The 24,926-nt window shown below is 42.4% G+C and overlaps 1 protein-coding gene across 5 annotated transcripts in view; it reads left to right on the top strand.

The window, feature by feature from the left end:
- Nucleotides 1-14,532, top strand: part of LOC122554951 (histone-lysine N-methyltransferase SETDB2) — a 100,351-nt gene extending 85,819 nt beyond the window's left edge. For all 5 annotated transcript variants that reach the window (XM_087993010.1, XM_087993007.1, XM_087993009.1 and 2 more), the window contains 3 exons: nt 7,067-7,341; nt 9,996-10,084; nt 12,588-14,532. In XM_087993010.1, coding sequence (XP_087849136.1) covers nt 7,067-7,341; nt 9,996-10,084; nt 12,588-12,705 — 482 coding nt within the window. In that variant the 3' untranslated portion in view covers nt 12,706-14,532. The remainder of the gene's footprint in view (nt 1-7,066; nt 7,342-9,995; nt 10,085-12,587) is intronic.
- The last annotated feature ends 10,394 nt before the right edge of the window (nt 14,533-24,926 follow it).

Raw genomic sequence — 24,926 nt, 5'->3', positions numbered from 1 at the left:
TAACCTGATTACTGGAGCATCAACTTGTGGATTTAAATTTCTGATTAATTTTTGAATTATTCTGATTTTTACTTTTTCTCTTTTTACCATTTATGAATACATTTTTGGTCTGACTATCCTTCAATGTTTTGTTGAAGCTTTTCATCTTGCACACACCACAAGTATTCCAATTTAAGGGAAAACCAACAACAATGTTGCATTGGAAGACAATGTGGGCTGTGATAGAGGCATTGCCATGGAGCATGCATCAGTTCATGATAATGATTAACTTCCATGCTTTGTTTAAATTTGAAACCAGGCAGATTAACTGTGATTGGTCAAGGTATTACACAAACTAGTTTAAAATCTGATTTCAGTAAAAGCTACAGCCATGAACTGCTGTCACCTGTAGTTTCCTGTGTTGACCAAATAAGGTCAGTGTCATAGCAGTCTGCACTATGGCACCACTACTACTTTATATGGAGTTTGGAATATCACTTCTTTGACTTACTGGTAAACAACTCTTAAATGTTTACACTAAATTTCGTTGGCTGGGATAAACAACATGATCAGGCTTTGATTAATCCATTGACTGAGTGCCAGAGGTCTTTCTGAAATGGATCACATTTCAGATAGGTTAACAGAACAAAGGATGTTTTTCAGAAGACTCCCAAATCACGTCAGAAAAGCACGTGCGCTGAAGTTAATTTCAGAGAAGACAAAGAACCATGAGGCGAGACTGCACAGAGACAAAGTTGGTCACTTGACTCGAATTGGATTCAATTTGATTTAAGCCAAACTAAAAGTAAGAGTTAGGGTTAAATATGGATAAAGTAAAGGGAGGTAAAGTGCAGTTAAATGAACTAAGTTAAAGCAGTTAAGTTAAATGAAATAAGAAGTAAATGTTGCAATTAATTAATGTTTTATATTAAATATTAGTACTTAAGGAATTAAAGTATACATTTTTGGTCTGACTATCCTTCAATGTTTTGTTGAAGCTTTTCATCTTGTTTGATTCCCCATGTTTTGGGAATACTTAGCTTGAGTGCTCCTTTTCAGCCACAGCAGGATGACAGCATCTTATTTGTGTTGAAAATCATATCTGTTCGCTCTGCATAGTAGCAGTGTGGAACAGTTAGCTTTACCTGTAATACCAATTTCTGAGAATTTTCTGAAGAAACCTGAGATACACTGGACACTTTTTCAGAACTAAGAGTGACCAAATTTTACTTGTATATTGGTTCTGGTTTACTTTTTGAGCAGGCTTTGTGGAAGAACTTAATTCAGGATTGGCTTATTACTTTTCTACTAAATAAGGTGGACTAAGCATGTCAGCCTTGTTTTTCTTTCCTTTATCCTTTACATTTAACTTTACTTAAATTGTATCAGATAACTACATTTTCACATCATCTCCCCTTGTCATAGATTCAGACAGGAAGAAGAGGAGTCAATGGATTGGAAGATTTAGTCACAAAACTGGCAAGAAACAATACAATACTTTTCTGCTCACGATTCTCTGTTGCTTTGATCTCCACTAGTAGTTCCTTGTTACACCACCTCAGTGAGGCTGATTTTTGAATCAACCGTGTAATTTGACAAGATAAAATCTATTCCTTCTAAAGGGATCTGTTACACTACTCTTACCACAAATTCTGTATTTATTTGATCACTCTTTATATTGGGTCCAGTTTGTAATTTCCAAGTATACCTCCAATGAAACATTTCTCCTTCACAAATCCGTCTGGAGGACATGATTTGGAGATCCCGGTGTTGGACTGTGGTGTACAAAGTTAAAAATTTCACAACAGCAGGTTATAGTCCAACGGGTTTAGTTGGAAGCACACTAGCTTCCGTCTGGAAGAGAAATTGTATCAATCAACATCAGCAATTGATTTGTTCCAAGCTGTTGTGTGATTTGTAACTTTGTACACCCCAGTCCAACACCGGCATCTCCAAATTATGATTTGCTCCAGTGTCTCTCAATACCTTTAGTTATTTAACTCTGTGGATAGAAGAAGGAAATACTACTCCATTTGAACTGAAATACTCAGAACCTTCAATAGTCTGACTCTTCTTATCAACTCTCAAAAATTGTTTTGACTGTTTTGAGTCATCTGTCTCTTTGAAGGTTGAAAGGGAATGATAGCTCCAATTTTAATACCCGTGCCCTTTCCTGATGTAGTGTTTTGAGGATTTCTTAGACATTGCCAATTGCAGTTGGTCTCACATTTGACATCAAGCAATTGGTTTTAGTGTGTTCACTCTCATTACAATGGAAGCACTTTTAAAGTTCTAGATTTCTTTATTATTTTGTCCTTTTGTATATTGCCTAAAGCTTGCATCTGCAAATGTTCTACTTAACTATTTCCTGACGTTTGATTCTGTGTGAGATATCATGTGAATCTCTCTCCTTGGATGTTTGACACTTGATACTTATCTAAACAATGTTTGAGGTTCATTGTTGGTCTGTTTGCTGAGCTGATAGGTTTGGTGGCAGACATTTCATGCTCTTTCTAGGTGACATTATCAGTGCTGTGTTGCCTCCTGTGAAGCACTGCTATACTGTTCTGTTTTGATTTTATGTGGTTCTGTTTGAGCTGTTTCTGGTTGGTGCCGGTTCCTGTTTTTCATTGCAGCAGTTTGTATGTCAGATCCAGGACAATGTGTTTGTGGTGGAGTCTGAGGATGAATACCATGCTTCTTGGAGTGTTTGAGATTCTGTAGAATTGAGTTGTGGAATTCTTTCATAATTATGACTTCCCTTATTCATAATTATGACTTCCCGTGGGCGGCACGGTGGCACAGTGGTTAGCACTGCTGCGTCACAGCGCCAGAGACCCGGGTTCAATTCCTGACTCAGGCGACTGACTGTGTGGAGTTTGCACATTCTCCCCGTGTCTGCGTGGGTTTCCTCTGGGTGCTCCGGTTTCCTCCCACAGTCACAAAGATGTGCGGGTCAGGTGAATTGGCCATGCTAAATTGCCTGTAGTGTTAGGTTAAAAGGGTAAATGTAGGGGTATGGGTGGGTTGCGCTTCGGCGGGTCGGTGTGGACTTGTTGGGCCGAAGGGCATGTTTCCACACTGTAAGTAATCTAATCTAATCTTATATTTTGAAAGCTTTGTTTCTAACTTAAGTGATTGAAACCATTGATCCCATGACATTTTTTTATCTTGCAAATTTTTATTAGGTTTCTTTGTTGTAGTTCTACATTTTAATTGATGAGGTTTAGAGACAAGCCCACAAACATTGAGTATTGTTTTTGTAAACCATTTGATGGACTTAGATTGTTCTTCTGATAAATTGGTGTACACATTTTATAACTTTTTCTGTTAAAACACTTTATAACATTAACGTCCAAACATATTTTGACCACTTCATTTTCCCAGCTACCTTTTCAAATGAGGTGAAATTTCTTTCGACTGCATCTACTTTAAATTTAGCCACTATGCATAGATTTTTAGTTAAACCAACCTCCTTTATTGGAATCAGAATCATCTTCTGAGCCACTGACTTTTGTTTTTTGCTTTAATGTTATCTAACTCCCCCCTCCACACTGAAATTAAATTTTTTAAAAATTCCATTTCCATTTTTTTTTTCATTTAATTCTATTTCCATTTCCATTTCTCTCCCATCCTTTTCTTCCAGTTATTTTTTTTTTCATTTTTTTCTTTCTCTAGTGAAAGTTCTTTGCATTTCTAAGTGAAACGTAGCTAATTATTGAGGCAACATATCAGCTTCAGGATTCCTTCCTTTTAATTCTAAATGTTGGGTAATCCCTTTTAACATTCTGAGAAAATCCTGACTTTATTTCTACCTTGAAGTTACCTGCTAACTCTCTCTGTTTAGCTCAAATATTTCATAGGACTGCCTTCCACTCCATACAAAGTCGTCTTGTCATTGCAATCCATAAAATGAACTTCATGACCACTCTTGAGTTTTATGTCCAGAATTTCCATATCCTCCAATTTCTTTTATATTGATCCACGGATCCCTCTTAAATTCAATGAATTACTTTCCCTTACAAGCCCCCACTTTCTGATGCTAGACAACAGTAAACCTGGACAAGTCAGATCCCAGTGTGAAATATGGTTTGATAGGTCATAAGTTTAATTTTCAAAGTTTAGTTAGTCACTGAAGGTATTAAGGTAAGTCTGCCATGTCCTTCAATAAAAGAAAACCAGTTTATTACACAAATGGTAAAAAAACAAGCTACATATATATGATTATTCAAAAAATTAGCATGAACAGCAATATCAAGCTGCATTTTTTTCTGAGCAACATCCCTGACAATCAGTGGAGAAAGCAGTTTGGACCCTCAAACCTGCTGCACCATTCAGTAGAACCGTGGCTGATCCGACACTCCTCACTTTGACTTTCACACCCTTTTCTGTTAACCCTTGATTCACTTGTTAAATAGGAAGGATTTCCAATACATCTATCAACTTGAAACTGAGCTGTGGGTCACCATCAGGAGCAATATTGTTTTCACCCATGATTTGTAAGTTCATGGCCCAGTAAATCCTCAACACTGCCATTCATCCCTATAAGATTGGGGTATCAACCTTTGTTCGATGAAGCATGTAGGAGAACATGCCTGGAGCAGCACCAAGCATACTTAGTAAAATTTAGATGTCAGCTTAGTGGAGCGTATTGTCTCTCAAAAGGTACTTAGATTTGCAGGATGTGATCAGTAGTGTCCTACAAGAGTCTTTTTGGGTTAGGGCCTCAATTATTCACATTATTTAGAATCATAGAATTCCAACAGTGTGGGAACAGGCCATTCGGCCCAACAAGTCCACACCAACCCTCCAAAGAGCAACTCACCCAGCCCCATTCCCCTAACCTAATGCACCTATCCTACACATCCCTCAGCACTATAGATAATTTAGCATGACCAATTCACCTAACCTGCACATCTTTGGATTGTGGGAGGAAACCGGAGCTCCCGGAGTAAACCCACACAGATACGGGGAGAACGTGTAAACTCCACATAGACAGTTGCCCGAGGCTGGAATCAAGCCTGTGTCCCTGATGCTGTGAGGCAGCAGTGCTAACCACTGAGCCACCATGCTGTCCTTTTAATTACAGATATTTATTAACAACTTCCATAACAGCTTAGAAAGTCACGTATCCAAATTTGCTGATGATACGAAGTTAGGCAGCATTGTTGACAGTATAGATGATAACGTAAAGTAACAAAGGGATTTTAATTAGACAATGTGAATGGGCAAAACTGTGGCAAATGGACATAAGTGAGTGTGCAGTTTTCCATTTTGGTCTGAAAACTGCATAGGTCAGGCTACTTTCTAGATGGTATGAAGTTGACTACAGTGGATGTCTAAAGAGACTTGGGGGTTCAGGTGCATAGATCTTTAAAATGCCACAAACAGATAAAGAAAATAACGAAGAAAGCCAATGGAATGCTGACCTTTAAATCTGGATGACTAGGGTACAAGAATGCAAAAGTTAGAAATCCCTGGTTAGAGCCTCTTGGACTACTGTGAACAGATCTGGGCATCATACCTTAGGAAGGATATATTGGCCTTGAAGGGAGTACAACGTAGGTTTACAAGAATGAAATCTGAACTTCAGGGGTTAAAATTATGAGGAGTAACTATATAAATTAGGCCTGTTTTCTCTAGCATTTAGAAGGTTAAGGGGGGATCTGATTGAATTCTCAAGACATTAAGAGGAAAAGAGAGGGTCGATAAAGATAAACTATTTCCATTGGTTGGGAATTCTGGAACTAGAGGATAGAGTCTGAAAATTAGGGCCAGACCGTTCAGGAGAGATGTTAGGAAACATATCCATACGCAGAAGGGTAGTGAATATTTGGAACCCTCAAAAGGGTGGTTAAGAAGACATTTAGCATGCTTGCCATTGAGTATAGGAATTAGGACATCATGTTATGGTTGTATAGGATGTTGCTGAAGCCATATTTTGGAGTACTGTGTAAAGTTCTGGTCAACCTGCTATAGGAAGGATGTTATTAAATTGGATCGGGTTCAGAAAAGATTTACAAGCATAGAATGCAGAGTACCAAGAAGTAATTCTCAGTTGAGTGGATGTGGTTAAAGATTACAATCAACAAGAATGCAGAGACTCAGTGCTGCAGCTTATTGACAATAGCAGTTGTACCAATGTCAGACAAGAATGAGACAGGCAAGATAGGCCAAATGCAGGAAAATGGGACTAATTTAGTTTGGGAAACTTGGTCAGCATGATGAGGTTGACCGAAGGGTCTGTTTTCATGCTGTATGACTCTAACAAATAGCAGTGGAAGTAGAATCAAAGGTATTAAGAGATATGGACCAAAGGAAGGTATATAGAGTTACATGGTTTATGGTACAAACTAAAAGGGTTGACTAGCCTACTACTGTTCCTATATTTCTACATTCACTATTTTATCTGTATCATTCTTGTCTGACATTAGCACAACTGCTACTATCAATAAGCCTCAGCATAGAGTCTCTCTGCATTCTTGTTAATTGTAATCTTTAACCACATCCCCTCAACTAAGGACTAATATTTGGAACGCTGTGTTCTACATTTTCTGAAAGTAAGCTATTCTGTACAACATACACAGGATCTTCCATAAGGTTTTGATGAACATTTCAGTTTCTTACTGTGACAGTGTATCTAATGATCAGTTGTTGCTAGATTGGTAATCCACACGCCTAGACTGATAACCTTGAGACTTATGATTTTGAATTTGTGGAAAAAAAATCAAATAAAGTCTGAATAAAAAACTACTATCAGTTGGGACTGCAAAGCTATCAGGTTGTGAAAACCTAATTGATTTACTGATATCATTTTAGGGAAGGAAACTGCTATCCTTGCCCATAATTTCAGTGTATGTGATTTAACTGAACTGTTTTCTGAACTTGACTAGCAAGCCACTCAGTTGTATCAAACTCATGGAAAGAAGGGTAATAAGAACAAACTAGACTGTTCTGCTTTGACTGAGGTCAGTGGTTCACCAATGCACACTCAATCGAACATTTCCTGAGTAATGCTTTATTTAACATGAGGATAACATTACTATATGAATGTGTGACAACTTCATTATGTTTGGCAATTTTATAGGAGGCTTGGACAATAGAAGCCGTGCTGGTTATGGAATAAATTACTCTATTCGCTTGGGTGAAAAAGATTTTGAGAGTCTAGCATGTAAAAGATCATCTGAACAGGAAAATGAATCAAACAAGAAAAAGGCAAATGTACAAGACACATTGATTCAGAATAACCATCACAAAGAACAGGCTTCAAAATTACAAAGTATGTGTAATGCTAATGAGCAAGGGGATTCCTGTTATTTTTTGGATGCTACAAAAGAAGGAAACATAGGCCGATTTATTAACGTAAGTAAACTAACTGATCTAAGAGATTTTCATGAATTGGAAACTGTTCCACAATAATACCAGTTAAATATTCTGTGCAATTGCTCAAATTTCAGTTGACTGCCAAAATCAGATTAAGGCATTGTGAGTAAACAACAGCAACTTATACTTATGTATCGCCTTTAACTGAATGAAGTTGCCCAATGTCCTTCACAGGAACATCATAAAGCAAATTTTGACACTTAACCAAATATAGAGATTTTCAGGCAAATAACCAAGAGGTTGGTTTTAAAGAATCACTTTCAAGATAAAAGTGAGGTAGAGCTATGGAAGGGATTTGAGAACTTAGCGAGTGTGAGTCCAGTGGTTAGCAATGCTGCCTCACAGAGCTGGTTTGTTTCCAGTCTTGGGTAACTGTGTGGAGTTTGCACATCCTCCCTGTGTGGGTTTCCTCCAGTTCTTCTAGTTTCCTTCCACAGTTCAAAGATGCACAGGTTAAGTGGATTGGCCATGCTAAATTGACCCATAGTTTTCAAGGATGTGCATGGTAGGTGGGTTAGTCACAGTAATTGTGGGGTTACAGGGATACGGTGGAGAACTGGATCTGGGATGGGATGCTATTTGGAGGGTCATGTAGATCACTGGGCCAAATGGCCGCCTTTTGCACTATAGGGATTCTGAGTCAAATTGCTGCAGAAATCGCAACTAATGGTGGAATTATTTTAAATCAGGACTACTCAAAGTACTAGAGTAGAGCGTAAGTGTCTCTGACGATTGCTGAACTGGAAGAGATTCCAGGATAGGGAGGAGCACAACCATTTAAGACTTTGAAAACAAAGATAAGAATTTTAAAATGAAGTATTGTTTAACTGCAGTCAGGTTAGCCTGATAGATGTTGATAACTCATTATGACTAAAGATACAGGGAGCAGGGTTTTGTATTTTCTCATGTTTATGTAGAAAAGAAAATGTAAAATCTTTCAGGAGTGTGTTGAAATAGTCAACTCTGAAGATAATCAAGATGTGGTTGAAGGTTTCAGCTACAGATGAACTGAAGCATGAGTAGATTATAGCAAATTTATGGATATGCAAATTGGGGGCCTCATTGAGCAATATGAAATAATAGTTTCCAGTTAAGCAAAAGTATACTCGTCAAATGTAAAGTTCTTTAAAAAGGTCATGGTTTAGAGGTTTTGGTGTGTGATCCTTGGTCGTGCAGTAACCACTTAACCATCAACTCCAACAACTGCTGCTGCCACCATCCTGTTGTCTTCACTTAGCTCAGGATCTTAGCAGTTGCTGGAAAGTTGCCTGTTAGAGTAAGATAAGGGCCCGTGGTGTCAGAAGCAAGGTGCTAGGATAGATAGAAGCTTGGCTGTCTCGCAGAAAGGAGAGAGCAGTGATGAATGGATCCTTCTAAGGATGGTGACAAATAATGTTCCGCAAGGCTCAGGTTTTGGACCACAACTTTTCACTTTATACATTAACAATCTAGATGAAGGAACTGATGGCACTCCGGCTAAATTTACAGACAATACAACGATAGGTAGAGGGACGGGAGGCAGAGAGGCTGCAGAAGCATTTGGACAGGTTTGGAGAGTGGCCAAAGAAGTGGTAGATGGAGTACAATGTGAGAAATTGTGAGGTCATGCACTTTGGTAGGAAGAATAGAGGCATGGACTATTTTCTAAATGGAGAGAAAATTCAGAAATCTGAAGTGCAAAGAGACTTGGGTGTTCTGGTCTAGGATTCCCACAAGGTAAACTTGCAGCTGAGTCAATAGTTAGGAAGGCAAATGCAATGATAGCATTTATTTTGAGAGGTCTTGAATATAAAAGCAGGGATATACTTCTGCGGCTTTATAAGGCTCTGGTCAGACCATATTTGGAGTATTGTGTGCACGTTTGGGCCCCATATCTTGAGAAGAATGTACTGGCCCTGGCACATGTTTGGAGGAGGCTCATGAATGTAAAGCTTAACGGATGAGGAATGTTTGAGGACTCTGGGTTTATACTTGATGGAGTTCAGAAGAATGAGTGGGAATCTAATTGAAACATACAGAATACTGAATGGCCTGGACAGAGTAGATGTTGGAAAGATATTTCCATTGGTAGAAGAGGCTAGACCTGAGGACAGAGCTTTAGAGTAAAATGAAGACCTTTTAGAACAGAGATAAGGAGAACATTCTTTGGCCAGAGAGCTGTGAATCTACGGAAATTATTGCCAGAGAAGGCTGTGGAGGCCAGGTCATTGAGTATATTTAAGACTGAGATAGATAGGTTCTTGATTGTAAAGGGAATCAAGGGTTACAGGGAGAAAGCAGGAGAATGGGATTGAGAAACTTATCAGCCATGATTGAATTGCAGAGCGGACTTCAGGGGCTGAATGTCCTAATTTCTGCTCCTATGTTTTATGGTTTTATGGTCTTATCTAGCCCAATAGCAGGTGCGCCTCAGACCTTACCGTTCGAGACCATTAATTGTTCCTTGCATTTTTCCCAACCCCAAGCCACCCCATCCAAATTCTAGGCTAGCGTATTTTGATTTTGATTTTTAAACTTGTCGGGACAGGAATGAATAAAGTAATTGTCATTGGAAGTACTTCTGCTCCTTGCACATTTGTTTTCCTTGGCTTTTGCATAATGATCTGATTCTTCCACAATCTGTTTGTTTATAGCATAGCTGTGATCCAAACCTTATGGTACAAAGTGTTTTTGTAGATACACATGACAAGAATTTGCCGTGGGTTGCTTTTTTCACTAACAGGTAAGTGAGTATTAACAGGTAAAATCACAATATTTGTTCAGTGAATATTGTTGATAGCATTTCAAATAAAATTTAATCATTGGTTCCATTTTATCGTGCATATTTGCATTTTTTATAATGACTCATGTTTTTTTCAGTAAGTGATAATCTGCAAAACCAGTTCAGTCATTTAATGTTCTACCTTTGATCAGTCAAATCAAATTGAGGTAGTCTGGGGACAGTGTTAGTCTCGACTTCCGATACTGAATTTATAATGTCAACTTGATTTTACACAGTACTTTAGGCATTGGGGAAAAAAGAAAATCACCAGATGCTTCACAGTAGCATAATCAAACCAAAGTTAACACTGAGTCACAAAGATATTAAAACAGGTGACCAAATGTTGTGTCAAACAGATTTTAAGTATGCCTTAAAGGGGGAGAGGTGTGGAGGGATCTAGGGAGGAAACTGCAGTGCTTTTCAAAGTTTTCCCACTGCACCTCATTTCAAGGCTTGAAAACGGTTGCGATTCCTTGGAGAACTGAGAGTTGGGGGAGAAGACTGGAAGAACCAAGGGAGCTTGCTGGAGCTCCTCAGCAACCAATGTTTCCTCTGAGATTGCATCTCCAAAACTTTAGCCTATGATTTTTTTTGGGGTCCCATCTCCCAATGTGGGAGCCCTAATTTAGGGACTTAGCAGCTGGAAATAGGGGTGCCAATCATGGAACAAGAGGAAGAGACAAGAATTTGAGGTGATGGTTGCATGTGTCACTTTATTTCTGAATGAAGTTACAGTATAATGCATTTGAAATTTTTTATTGAAAAGACATCAGTTAGGTTGACTAGCTGCTTGCATTGAGAGTGATCAAATGAAGCTGTCTGTCTGAGAGAGAGAACTGCAGTTTACATGCAGCAATTTCCAAATGACATTGCGTATTGAACCTTAGATTTTGAACCTTTTCGGTTGAGTTCTGTTAAAATGGGTAATATTAATATCAGTCATCAACAGGTATGCTGATGGAACTGTTTAGTAGGCATTAATTAACTCCCTTTGTGCAGTGTGTTTCTGAATTTTGTTCGTGAAATTTTAACTCTTTTTAGACTTTTTACTCTTTTTGAACACTCTAACTGCTGGAAATTGCTCCACTTTTTCTACCTGGTCTTTCATCTGTGACATCTTGAAAGCTTTGACCAAATCACCCCATAGCCTTCTAAATTCTAAAGAATATAACCTTAATTTGTGTAACTACTCCTCCTAACTTAATCCATGGACCCTACTTATCATTCTGGTAAATGTATGCTGCACTTTATCCAATGCCATGACATGCTTCCTAAGCTGTGGTGCCCTGAACTGCTGTCAAGACTCTGGAGTGATTGTCCTATCCTAGTAACTATTCCCACTCAAATCATTTCAAGAGAAATAACAACTCATTGTCATACCAATACTGCAACAGATAAATCTCTTTGAAATAGTCTACAGGAGATAAACTGATAAATATTAAAATTTATTGATGTGCTCATAGATAAAAACATGAGTGAAACTCCCAATTTCGCCCATTGTAAGCCTGAGTGTTCTGCGTATGATATTGCAATATATTTTACACACCCTTCTCTCCACACGTACACCCAAACATGCACTCATCACAGATTAACAGAGAGCTACACCTAACTTTGAAAAAACAGAGTTAATGTTTCAAGTCCAAAGTCATCTTTTTCCAGACAGGAGTAATACTGATCTCCAAATGTTAACTCTATCTCTCTCCACAGATGTTGGTTTGTGAAGCGATTTCTGATTTTACATCAGATTTCAAAGATCAACAGTATTTTGATTTTGTTTAACTATTATGAGAATGGCTCAGAGGATTAAGAAATTTAGTCATATAGACAGATTGCGGGGTGGGAGGGTTCCAGCTGTGCTCTTCACAGAAAGAGAAGGTTAAGTTGGGATTCATTTAATGGAAGCAGTCAAAAGTCATGCATGATTTAAACGGAATTGATAGAGAAACTATTCATACTGAGAACCAGAGTACAGCAATTTAAAGGAGTTGACACAAGAACAAATGCTGACATTAGAGAAGACCTTTATACTCAGTTAGTGGTTCGGATCTGAAATGCACGAGCTGCTAGTATAATGAAGGCAGATTCAATCATGACTTTCAAAACCGAATTTGATAACTGCTTGAAGAGAGAATATAGTAAAGTGTGTGACCAACTCTTGCAGAGACAAGACATGGGGACACAATGGGTTGAATGGTTTCTTTCAGTACTATAATGAGTCTGTGATTCCAAATGGATTGATTCTTTGCCTAAAGTGATTTTTAAACATGGGCTTAATTTAGTAACTAAGATGCCTTCCTGATATTGATATTTAATGATATTATGAAAAGGTTGATTGTTGTGCTATATTTAACCATGTGTTCTACCTCAGTATTATGGAAATTCACAATGGATTTGAAGCCTACTTTAACAAGGAGGTCCAAGGTATTCCTTAATGTTCCTTATCATATGTGTATTTTTGTATTAGGTATATCAAAGCAGGATCAGAGTTGACATGGGACTACAGGTACTCCACAGGAAGCATGCCTGAAGAAGAAATTCCATGTCTTTGTGGATCTACCAATTGCAAAGAAAGTATAGTGTAATACTTGTAACAAGTTCCAAAATCCATTATTATATGGTTGAAAAATGCAGATCTGAGTCTCTACCTCTTATCAGCAAAGATATTACCATTTATTGGTACTGAAATGAGAATAAAATCTTTTACATTAAATCTAAATTAATATGGTTCTCCAACTCCCATTTTTTGAGCTTTCAAATTTGTGTTAGACAAATAATAATTTTGTGCCTTTTGAAATTTATAAGCTTTTTATCTGGTTTTACAAACATTTCTTGCAATACAAATACTAAAATTGATTGAAATGATCATCTTATCATTGCCTTGAATTTATGGGCAGTACACAGTAAGGTGAAATTTTTCTGCGGACTTAGTAACACATACCTGAAGATCCCAGATTTGCAGCAAGATATGATCTTGGATTTTACAACATCACAATCTCTCACAAAATCTGAAGAGGAAAGCTTGAATGATGCTTCCAGTTCCAGTTTTAATTAATGATTCATGCTGGTAAATGCATGCATATAAAGACTGGTTGAGAATTGCATGATTACTTCCCTCATCATGCACCAAGGCTTCAAAACTACAGTCAAGTAACCTAGTGATAATCTTCAAAGGGTTTTCATAGACATTGGTCACTCAGGAAAGGAAAGAAGATGGTTGATAAAGTAATTCTTTCATAAAATCGAGAGCATTGAATCAGATACAAATTCTTTGTCCTTGCATTGTTGACAGAAAGCCGTAATGCAATTGAGGTTGCAGGTTTCAGAAGAACATTATATATATATTCTGTCCAAAATTAGTTCATGTCTTCTGCAGTTGCTTTGGTGGGGTACAAACCTTTCCTACCTATATGCATAGGAGCATTTTGAGAATATCTGTTGCTGCTCTATCTCCCATTTGTTTAAGATTCCTTGTGACTTTCAGTCAGCAGCATGTAACACAGAAGAAAAGCTTGCAAAGCTTCACCTTGAAGTAACAAATGCACCTGATGATGATTGTCATGTTCTGCAGACTGATTGATTGCTTTAGTGTTGACTGTGGCAAATCTAAACATGAGTTGAAATATATATCTATACAATGGCAATGTTTGAATGTTACAGATGGAAGACCTTCAATGAAGGTTTTATCCAATTAAAAATGTAAATATGTTTTTGTAAAAGTAGAAGTTAATTTTCTGTTGCTGGTTTTCACTGATCAGATTACTGAGTACTAGGTATAAAATGTACACTTGCATTAGCAAGTTTTGAGAAGATTTGTAGCTCAGGTTGACGTTCTAGATGTAGGTTTGCTCACTGAGCTGGAAGGTTCATTTCCAGACATTTCATCAACCTACTAGGTAACATCTTCAGTGGGCCTCCGGGCCAAGCAGAAACATGCACAAGAATTCCTAGAAGCATGGCACTCCAATTGGAACTCTATCAACAAACACATTGAGTTAGACCCCATCTACTACCCCCTAGAAAAAGAACAGGAAATGACATCACCACAGGAAATGACATAACCAACCCAAAGAAACTGAAACATATAAATAGAAAGCAGGAATTATCAACAGTGCTTGGCCTGGAGGCCCACTGAAGATGTTACGTAGTAGAGTGACGAAATGTATGGAAATGAACCTTCCAGCTCAGTGACCAAACTTACATCTAGTACATTTGCATTTTATTTGATATTTTTGCATTATGTCAGGATGATTGTCAAAAAGATTACTTCTGGGCTGACTCTTTGTTTTGTATTGTAATGAAATGCAAAATACCAAGGTTATATATGTAATTTTCTATTTTCAGAATTATCCTTTAATGTTTGTGGTTTGGTGTCCAAATTAAAGTGTCAATTTAATATAGCATCTTTTTTTTTTTAAAAAAAACTCAATAGTATTATGTTTTGGTGTTTTTATTTAAGAGCACAACAACCTTACCAACTGGGAAGGCATCAAGTAAAGTTGAATATGCACTCCAGTTGCATATAACAGGAACGTACATAGACTCCGGGGATGACTTTCAATAGCCTGCGTGGTCTTTTCTCTTCACTGATTCGTTTTGTTATAAAACAGGGTAAGAGAATGCTGAGTGACAAAGTGATACCAAATTTAGGGTGACACCGTGGCTCGGTGGTTAGCAATACTGCTTCACAGCACCAGGGACCTGGGTTTGATTCCATCCTTGGGCAATTGTCTGTGCGAGTTTACACTTTCTCCCTGTGTCTACATGGCTTTGCCCTGGTTTCCTCCCACAGTCCAAAGATGTGCAGGTTAGGTGAATTGATTATGCTAAATTGACCATTGTAGGTATCAAAGGAAAAAGAGAGAGCCTATAAAGTGGCCTAGAGCACTGGGAAATCAGAAGATTGGGAAGACTACAAAACAAACAGAGGACAACAAAGAGAGAAATAAGGAAGGAGAGGATCAAATATGAAGGTAGGCTAGCCAGTAATATTAGAAATTATAGTAAAAGTTTCTTTCAAAACATAAGAAACAAATGAGAGGCAAAAGTAGACATCGGACCGCTCGAAATTGATGCAGGAAGGCTAGTGCTGGGAGATAAGAAAATAGCTGAAGAACTTAATGAGTACTTTGCGTCAGTCTTCACAGTGGAAGACATGAGTAATATCAATTAAGGAGAGTCCGGGGCAGAATTGAGTATGGTAGCCATTACAAAACAGAAAGTACTAGAAAAGCTAAAAGGTCTCAAAACCGATAAATCTCCTGGCCCAGATGGACTACTTCCTAGCGTTCTGAGGAAGGTGGCTGAAGAAATAGCAGAGGTGTTGGTTGTCATCTTTTAAAAGCCACTGGAGTCAGGGAAAGTCCCAGATGATTGGAAAATCGCTGTTGTAACCCTCTTGTTCAAGAAAGGATCAAGACAAAAGATGGAAAATTATATGCCGATTAGCCTAACCTCGATTGTTGGGTAAAATTCTGGAATCCATCGTTAAGGAGGAGATTTCTAAATTCGTGGAAGTGCAGGGTCAGATTAGAACAAGTCAGCGTGGTTTAGTAAGGTGAGGTCATGCCTGACAAACCTGTTAGAATTCTTTGAAGAGGTATCAAGTAGGTTAGACCAGGAAAACTCAGTGGATGTTATCTACCTAAACTTCCAAAAGACCTTTGATAAGGTGCCTCACGGAGACTGCTGAGTAAGGTGAGGGCCCGCGGTGTTTGAGGTGAGCTACTGGCACGGATTGAGAATTGGCTGTCTGACAGAAGGCAGAGTGTTGGGATAAAAGGTTCTTTTTCAGAATGGCAGCTGGTGACAAGTGGTGTCCCACATGGTTCAGTGTTGGGGCTGCAGCTGTTCACTTTATATATTAATGATCTGGATGAGGGGACTGGGGGCATTCTAGTGAAGTTCGCCGATGATATGAAGTTAACTGGACAGCTGCTAATACTGAGGAGGTGGGGAGGGGAGAGTAGTCCAGAAAATGGCTGATGAAATTCAATGTGAGCAAATGCGCGGTCTTACACTTTGGAAGAAAGAATACAGCCAAAATACAAAGGGATCTGGGAGTGCTAGTCCAGAATTCTCTAAAGGTTAACTTGTAGATTGAGTCCTTGATTAAGAAAGCAAATGACAACATTACATTCATCTCGAGGGTTGGGATATATAAGTGATGTGCTTCTGAGACTTTATAAAGCTCTCGTTGGGCCCATTTAGAATACTGTGTCCAATTTTGGGCCCCTCACCACAGGAAGGATATACTGGCACTGGAGCGTGTCCAGTGGAGATTCACCCAGATAATCCCTGAAATGGTAGGCTTAACATAGGATGAACAGCTGAGGATCCTGGGATTGTATTAATTAGAATTTAGAAGGTTGAGGGGAGATCTGATAGAAACTTACAAGATAATACATGGCTTACAAAGGATGGACCCTGGGAATTTGTTTCCATTAGGCAAGGAGACCAGGACCCATGGGCACAGCCTTAGAATTAGAAGGGTTCAATTTAGAATGGAAATGAGGAGACAGAGAATGGTGGGCTTGTGGCATTCATTGTCATGGAGCGCAGTGGAGACTGGGATGTTAAATGTCTCAAGGCAGAGATTGACAAATTCTTGATCTTACAAGGAATTAAGGGCTGCGGGGAGAGTGTGGATAAGTGGAGTTGATGTGCCCATCATCCATGATTAAATGGGGGAGTGGACTCTGGGCCAAATGGCCTTACTTCCATTCCTAAGTCTTATGGTTTTAAATTTGATATTTGAAGCTTTATGATTAAAGGAGGAAGGCATGCGGTGGAGGTTGCACTCCATGATTTTGAGATTCTTCAAAATAGAATGAGGATATAAGGAATGGCATGATGGCTCCGTGGTTAGCACTGCTGCCTAACAGTGCCAGGGACTCCTGTTCAATTCCAACCTCTGCCGACTGTGTGGTGTTTGCACATTCTCCTCTGGGTGCTCTAATTTCCTTCCATAATCCAAAGATGTACAGGTTAGGTGAATTGGCCATGCTAAATTGCCCATAATGTTCATGGATGTGTAAGGTAGGTGCATCGTTCATGAAAAATGGGGTAGTGGAATGGGTCTGGGTTGGAGACTCTTTGGAGGGTCAGTGTGGACTTGTTGGGCCAAATGGCCTGTTTCCACACTGTAGAGATTCTAAGATTGAATAAGAGAAGCACATATGATGGAATGTTCACATGTGGTGTAACCAAATGTTAGTCTGAATGTATGAACTTTTAGATCAGATCCCCTACAGTGTGGAAACAGGCCCTTCAGCCCAACAAGTCCAAACTGATCCTCTGAAGAGTAACGCACCCAGATCCATTTCCCTCTGACGAATGCATCTAACACTATGGGCAATTTAGCACAGCCAATTCACCTGACTGCGCATCCTTGGACTGTGGGAAGATACCAGAACACCCGAAGGAAACCCACGCAGACATGGGAGATTGTGCAAACTCCACACAGTTGCCTGAGGCTGGAATTGAACCTGGGTCCCTGGTGCTGTAAGGCACTGAGCCACCATGCTGCCCCTTATAGTAGTTTAAGATTAAAATGATGGATATGTTGAGGTTAAACATAATTTGACTGAGCACAATTGTTGGGAAGATTCAAACCAATATTGAGCAGATTGCCACTGTACAAAAGTGTGCCTGGCCTGATGCTGCAACATACGTTTTCTGGAATCTTTTGCATCCCGACCGTCAAAGATCAGTGCAGCATTCCCTGGGGAATTGTGTCAGTAGAGCCAGGAGGAAAGGAGGCACACAATCCTTTTTATGGTACTGGTTGCTGAATGATAAATTTAAATTTCCAATCTTTTTGAATAGATAAGAGTGAATGGGGATATGGTTGGCAGGCAGGCAGGTGAATGTATATTTGGGTAAGGAGTTGTCAAATGGACGGGAGGAAAATAATAAAATTTGAAGGTCTTTGTGCTGGAAAGCAAATGACCAAAAAGATAATGGTTTGCAGTGAAAGATGTTGATAATGAGACAAAAGAAAAACAAAAGATGTGTCTGGAATAGAAAGTGCTTGTGGAAAAACGCAATCAGGAAAAACTGCTACCATCCAAAAGTATGCGTCAGGCAGAAGTCATGATCTAAAACTGAGAACTTAAAAAGCTTAATTGGAAAATGAGGTGCTGGTCCTCAAGCTTACTTCAAACTTTAATGAGAGATTATATGAAACCAAGGCCTGAAACTAAGGTTGTATTAGGAAAATAAACTTGAAACTAGCAATGAGAGAGGAATAAAAACTGAAAGAACTGCAGATGCTGTAAATCAGAAACAAAAGTTGCTGGCAAAACTCAGCAGGTCTGGCAGCATCTGTGGAGAGAAATCAGAGTTAACTTTTCATGCTGCATGACCCTCAGAAGCGCTGGTGGCTAGGAAAGTGTTGATTTATATGCAGCAGATAGATGATTGAGGTGTTAAGGAGTATTGTAAACGATAGGTGAGGGATAGAGCCCAAAGAGAGAGATGAACAATTGGACAGACAAAGTAATTGCCAACAATCTGGCTAGGAGGATGAATAACTATTAATGGGGACTGTTGGTAGTTAACTATCAGTTAGCCACTAACAGTCCCCATTGATACCTAATGAGAAAGGAATGGCTGTTTGGCAAGGACTGAAAGGTCAGAGCAAGATTGGAGCAGAGAATTAAAATGATAGGCATCTGGAAGCTTTGAGTTACAGTTGTAGACAAAATTCGAAGTGCTTATGTAATGTTATCATCCAATATGTGTTTAGTTTCTCTGATTTTTTTTTATTTCAAAAATATATTTTATTCATAAAATAATTTGGTCTGTACAGTTGGTCATGCCATACATATGTAAACATGTACATACAGCGATCAGAATTTATCATTTTTATATAGGTCTGTACATTTTTCAATCATATGCCCATATAATTAGCTGAGGCGTCAGCAGAGCCCAAATGACTGCATGAGCCCCCTGTTCTTTGTTAGGCAGGCAGACTTTACACAGTGGTCTTTCCCCACCGCGCCTTGGCGGCAGCCGCCCCAAGCTTCAGCGCATCCCTCAACACGTAGTCCTGGACCTTGGAATGTGCCGGTCTGCAACACTCAGTCGGGGTCAACTCCTTCAGCTGGAAGATCAGCAGGTTTCGGACCACCCAGAGAGCGTCCTTTACCGAGTTGATGATCCTCCAGGCACAGTTGATGTTCGTCTCGGTGTGCGTCCTGGGGAACAGGCCGTAGAGCACGGAGTCCCGCGTCACGGTGCTGCTCGGGACGAACCTCGACAAACACCACTGCATTCCTCTCCAGACTTCCTCTGCATAGGCACATTCCAGAAGGAGGTGTGTGACAGTCTCGTCCCCCCCGCAGCCACTTCGAGGGCAGCGTGCGGTGCGGCTGAGAGTCCGGGCGTGTATAAAGGATCTCACAGGCAGAGCCCTTCTCACCACCAGCCAAGCCATGTCTTGGTGCTTGTTGGAAAGTTCTGGCGATGAGGCATTCTGCCAAATGGCTTTGACAGTCTGCTCAGGGAACCGCTCGATAGGATCCGCCCTCTCCTTTTCCCGAAGGGTCTCAAGGACACTACGTGCTGTCCACTTCCTGATGGACTTGTGGTCAAAGGTGTTTTTCTTCATAAACTTCTCCACGAAGGACAGGTGATACGGAACGGTCCAACTACTCGGAGCGTTCCGTGGCAGCGAGGCCAGGCCCATCCTTTGCAACACCGGGGACAGGTAGAACCTCAGTACGTAGTGACACTTGGTGTTTGCGTACCGGGGATCCACGCACAGCTTGATGCAGCCACACACAAAGGTGGCCATCAGGGTGAGGGTGGCATTGGGTGTATTTTTTCCCCCATTGCCCAGATCTTTGTACAGCGAGTCCCTTCGGACCCGGTCCATCTTTGAACTCCATATGAACTGGAATATGGCCCGAGTGACTGCAGTGGCACAGGTTCTGGGAATAGGCCAGACCTGTGCCACGTATAATAGCAATGACAGTGCCTCACACCTGATGACCAGGTTTTTTCCCGCGATGGAGAGTGACCGTAGCGTCCATCTGCCCAGTTTCTGCCTCACTTTGCTGATACGCTCCTCCCAAGACTTGGCGCACGCCCTAGCCCCCCCGAACCAAATACCCAGCACCTTCAGGTGGTCGGTCCTGACGGTGAAGGGGATCGAGGATTGGTCGGCCCAGTTCCCGAAGAGCATGGCCTCGCTCTTGCCTCGGTTTACCTTGGCCCCCGAGGCCCGTTCGAACTGGTCACATATGCACATGAGTCTGTGCACGGACAGCGGATCCGAGCAGAAAACGGCGACGTCATCCATGTACAGGGAGGCCTTAACCTGCAGGCCCCCGCTGCCAGGAATAGTCACCCTCTCAGGCTCGCATCCTTCCTGATGAACTCGGCAAATGGCTCTATGCAGCACACAAACAAGGCAGGAGAGAGAGGGCAGCCCTGCCTGACTCCAGATCTGACTGGGAAGTTATCTGATTCCCACCCATTGATTGAGACTGCACTGACAATGTTGGTGTGGAGCAGTCTGATCCAATTGCAGATTCCCTCCCCAAAGCCCATTTTGGAGAGAACATCTCTCATATACCTGTGTGATATCCTGTCAAAGGCTTTCTCCTGGTCCAGGCTGATCAGGCAGGTGTCCAACCCTCTGTCCTGCACGTAGGCGATCGTATCCCTGAGGAGCGCGAGACTCTCAGCGATCTTCCTGCCCGACACAGCACAGGTTTGGTCAGGGTGAATCACCGACCCTAGAGCAGACCTGACCCGGTTGGCGATTACCTTTGACAGAATTTTGTAATCCACGTTCAATAGTGAGATTGGTCTCCAATTTTTGAGTTCCTCCCTCTCCCCCTTCCGCTTGTAGATGAGGGTGTTGATGCCTTTCCTCATGGATTCTCTCATGGTACCTGCCCGAAGCATACTGACATACACCTCCAGCAGGTCCTGGCCAATCAAGTCCCACAGAGCAGAATAGAGCTCGACCGGTAAGCCGTCGCTTCCGGGAGTTTTATTCTTTTCGAAGGACTCGAGGGCCTTGGTCAGCTCGTCCAGAGATAGAGGCTGGTCCAGCCTCTCCCGTGTTCTGTCGTCTAAGACCTCCGTGATAGAAGACAGGAATGACTGGGAGGCCGTGCTGTCAGTCGGCTTCGTGTCATACAGACTGGCATAGAAGGATTGACTGATCCTCATGACATCAGCCTGAGATGACATTAGCGAGCCATCTTCTTCCTTCAGGCTGCTGAGCACAGAGCTCTCTTTGTGCATCTTCTGGAAGAAGAAACGTGAGCACATCTCGTCCTGCTCCACCGAGCGGACCCTGGACCGGAAGATTATCTTGGAGGCTTCCGAAGCAAAGAATGAGGCTTGCTGGCCCTTCACCTCCTTGAGGTCCTCCATGACATCCACCCCCATCGTCTGCAGCAGGAGCAGGTTCTGCATACTTTCCTGGAGCTGGGACAGTTTTCCCCGTGTCTCTCTCGCCTCCTGAACACCTTTGAGGATGAAGAACCTCTTGATGTTCCCTTTTACTGCTTCCCACCAGTCCGCTGGGGACTCAAAGAGGGGCTTCACGGTTCTCCAACCTGCGTAGTCCCTCTTGAGCTCCTCAATGTTTCCCGGGGTCAACAGCTTTGTGTTCAGCTTCCACGTTCCCTTACTAGCCCGCTGCTCATCCTGTAGGTGACAGTCGGCCAGCAGGAGGCAGTGGTCAGAGAAGAACACCGGCTTGACGTCGGTGGATCTGACCGAGAGTGTTCGTGACACAAACAGGTAATCTATCCTTGAGTGGATAGACCCGTCTGCCCGTGACCAGGTGTATCTACGCTGCGCTCCGTCTGCAGGGGTGCTGAAGACGTCGTGCAGCTTGGCATCTTTTACTGTGTCCATCAGGGCTCTGGACGTGGCGTCCAGTTTACTGTCTCCCCCCCCGCCGGATCGTCCATCTGCATCAATGATACAGTTGAAGTCTCCGGCCAGAATGACCAGCCTGGACGTAGCCAGCAACAGTGGAAGCTGCTGCAGGACGGCCAACCGTTCACTCTTACCTACTGGGGCGTACACATTAATCAGTCTCAGGGGAGCATTCCTGTACATGATGTCGGCGACGAGGAGGCGCCCGCCCACCACCTCCTTAATCTCGGAGATGGTGAAGTTGCCTCCTCTCAACAGGATACCCAGGCCAGAGGCACGGCTATCGTTGCCCCCCGACCAAACTGACAAGCTCGACCATCTCCTGTAGCTGCTGAGGTACGGTATCCCACACTCCTGCAGAAACAAGACGTCGGCTTTAACATTGGCCAGGAAGGCCATCGTAGAAACACATCACATAGCCGATTTAATGCTACGCACATTGATCCTGGCAGTTTTTAACCCCATTTTAACAGTTTACAAGGTTAACAGTGTCCATTTGCTGCTGGTCTTACCCCTCTGGGGTAGCTGTGTGCATCCCCGTGGTGACGGCAAACTGCTGGACCCTCCCAGGGCTGAGGTAGCTGTCCGGCTCCACGCTGAAGCCATTTCCCCGCTCTGGTGTCTTCGGGTCGGGCCCAGGGTCCGCATAGTTCAGTTCTCCATCTGACAGCGGGGCTGTCACAGGACCGCTGCTCCCAGTTACCTGGAGCTGTGGGCCAGTGGGTACCTCTTGGCTCTCACTGGGTGGGGGGAGGCCTTTACCCGTCCCCTCAGAGGGATCATCTTTTCCTGCTTGGGCGGTGCTGCCCTCCTTTTTCTCCACGGCGCTCTGTCTCTTCCTCTGGTGACGACCCTCCTTGCGCCCGTCCTCACCGTCGGAAGAGGACGTGTAGATGTCGCTTGTGTAGATGTCGCTTCCCCCCTCGCTGGGTTGCTTTGGGAGGTTTCCTCTTCCTGCTTTTCACAGTAATCCAATCCTCTACCTCCTTTGATCCCTTCTCTTCCATTTCCTCTGTCTGTCTTGCAGGAGCTTGGATCGGCTGCTGCACCTCCCCGCTGTCTGCCGTCTGCTCCGCTACAGCCCGCCCTTCTGGTTGCCTCCAGACACCGTTCCCGTGCTGTTTTGTGGTACCTTGCTGGTCTTGGGCGGTCCACGGCTCGTGTTGCCACCTCCGGCCATCTGTGCGTAGGTGGCGGCCCCTCGTCTTGGACAGGCCTTGTACATGTGGCCCGCCTCTCCGCACAGATTACAGTTCTTGGCCTCCTTACATTCCTTGGTCAGGTGGCCTTCCTGCTTGCAATTTTGGCAGACGGTTACCTTGCAATCCGCCGCCATGTGGCCTGATCTCCCGCAGGTTCGGCACACTTTTGGCTGCCCTGCGTATGTCAGGTAACCTCTGCTTCCTCTGATGGCAAAGCTGGAGGGTGGGTGGAGGATGTTCCCACTGGCATCGACCCTCAGGGTTACCCTGACCTGTCATTTGCTGTCCAGATCCTGAAAGGATCGATCACATCAGTACTCTCTCCCTCGACCTGGTCGTATCTTCTCAAGAAGGTCAGGACATCTGCTGCTGGGACGTGAGGGTTGTACATCTGGATTGTTACAACCCGACTCCTTTGCGCAGGAAGCACACACAATGGGACCGCCGACAAGATGGAGAACAGAGGTTCCCCTTCCTTCTCCTTGAAGACCTTCAGGAGCTGCTCGCAATTCTTCACACTCCTGAAGGTCACATCGAAATAGCCTGCTGCAGGGAAATCCTGCAGGCAGTACACATCCACTGCTTCAAACCCGCAGCATTTCAGCAAAATCTTCTCCAGACCACCGTCCGATTGACCGGTGTGTGCTCCTCCACCTTCTTCACAGTCACCCTGACTGTGTTGCGAATGCCCTGGCCAGGTCTGCGAGCAGCTGCTGAGGCCATAGCTCTGAGGTTGGCTGGTACCTGAATTGGCGTTAGGCCGAAGCCAGCATAAAGATCCACCAAGAGCAGGTCAGCACAACCAAACGATCCTCCAACGTCCAATCACGACCCAGCGATGGTCTCCAGCAGCTCCGACAACTCGCAACACGATCCCCGTGGTTCTCCCCCACCAGCACACGTCCGCTGCGTCGAACCGACAGCACTCGAGCAGAATCTCTTCCTCTGGTCCTCAGGAACTACACATATTCCAAGCCAAAAGGCCGAGAAACGATTCTCTGATGTAATGGAGACCATACTGAATAGTTTGTTTCCCTGTGAACTGACACTGCATTGTGGAATTAAGCAAAAACATATCTGGAAACCAACTGTGATATTTGTGGTGAGTGGACTGACCGTCATGCAAAGCCCAAACTGCTTTCCACCAACCTTGGATTGTCAATAATAGTTGGTGCGATCGATTTCCACTCCGACTCAGATTCCAGTAGAAACAGAAAATACTGCAGAAAGTCAGATCTGCTAGTATCTTAGAAGAGAGCCACAGTTAACTTTTCAAGTCCAATGACAACTTTCGAACTGTGGTAGAGGTGGATTTGAGTAGTACCTCCTCACTGCCTCAAGAACAGATGCTGTGGTCCAATAGATAGCATTTCTGTCTCTGACAGAAGCTCTTAATTTGAGTTGTACCCTAGCCCTTGATGGCCAAGAAAGATGTGTTTATAACACCTCCATTGATTTTTGATCCCCAAATCTTACATACACATCAATGATAGTTGGTAGGAAAGGGAGGGATTCGTAATTAGTAATTTGAATTGAAAAGGACGTTGGAGCCTATTACTGTAGTTGCAGACTCCAACATGCAAATGAGAGTGAATCTCATCTCAGTAATTTGCACTCAGTGCAATCGTTACCAAGTCACCACGATGAACTATCAGAGCATATGTGGCAGCAGGAGACGTGATGGACAGTTCATGAGC

This window comes from Chiloscyllium plagiosum, unplaced genomic scaffold (genome assembly GCF_037043375.1).
Source record: "Chiloscyllium plagiosum isolate Xiang-an unplaced genomic scaffold, Cpla_swu_hap1 HiC_scaffold_12, whole genome shotgun sequence".
NCBI classification, from domain to species: Eukaryota; Metazoa; Chordata; class Chondrichthyes; order Orectolobiformes; family Hemiscylliidae; genus Chiloscyllium; species Chiloscyllium plagiosum.
Note: the sequence above shows the minus strand (reverse complement) of the source record. Positions and strands in the feature narration are given on the sequence as shown.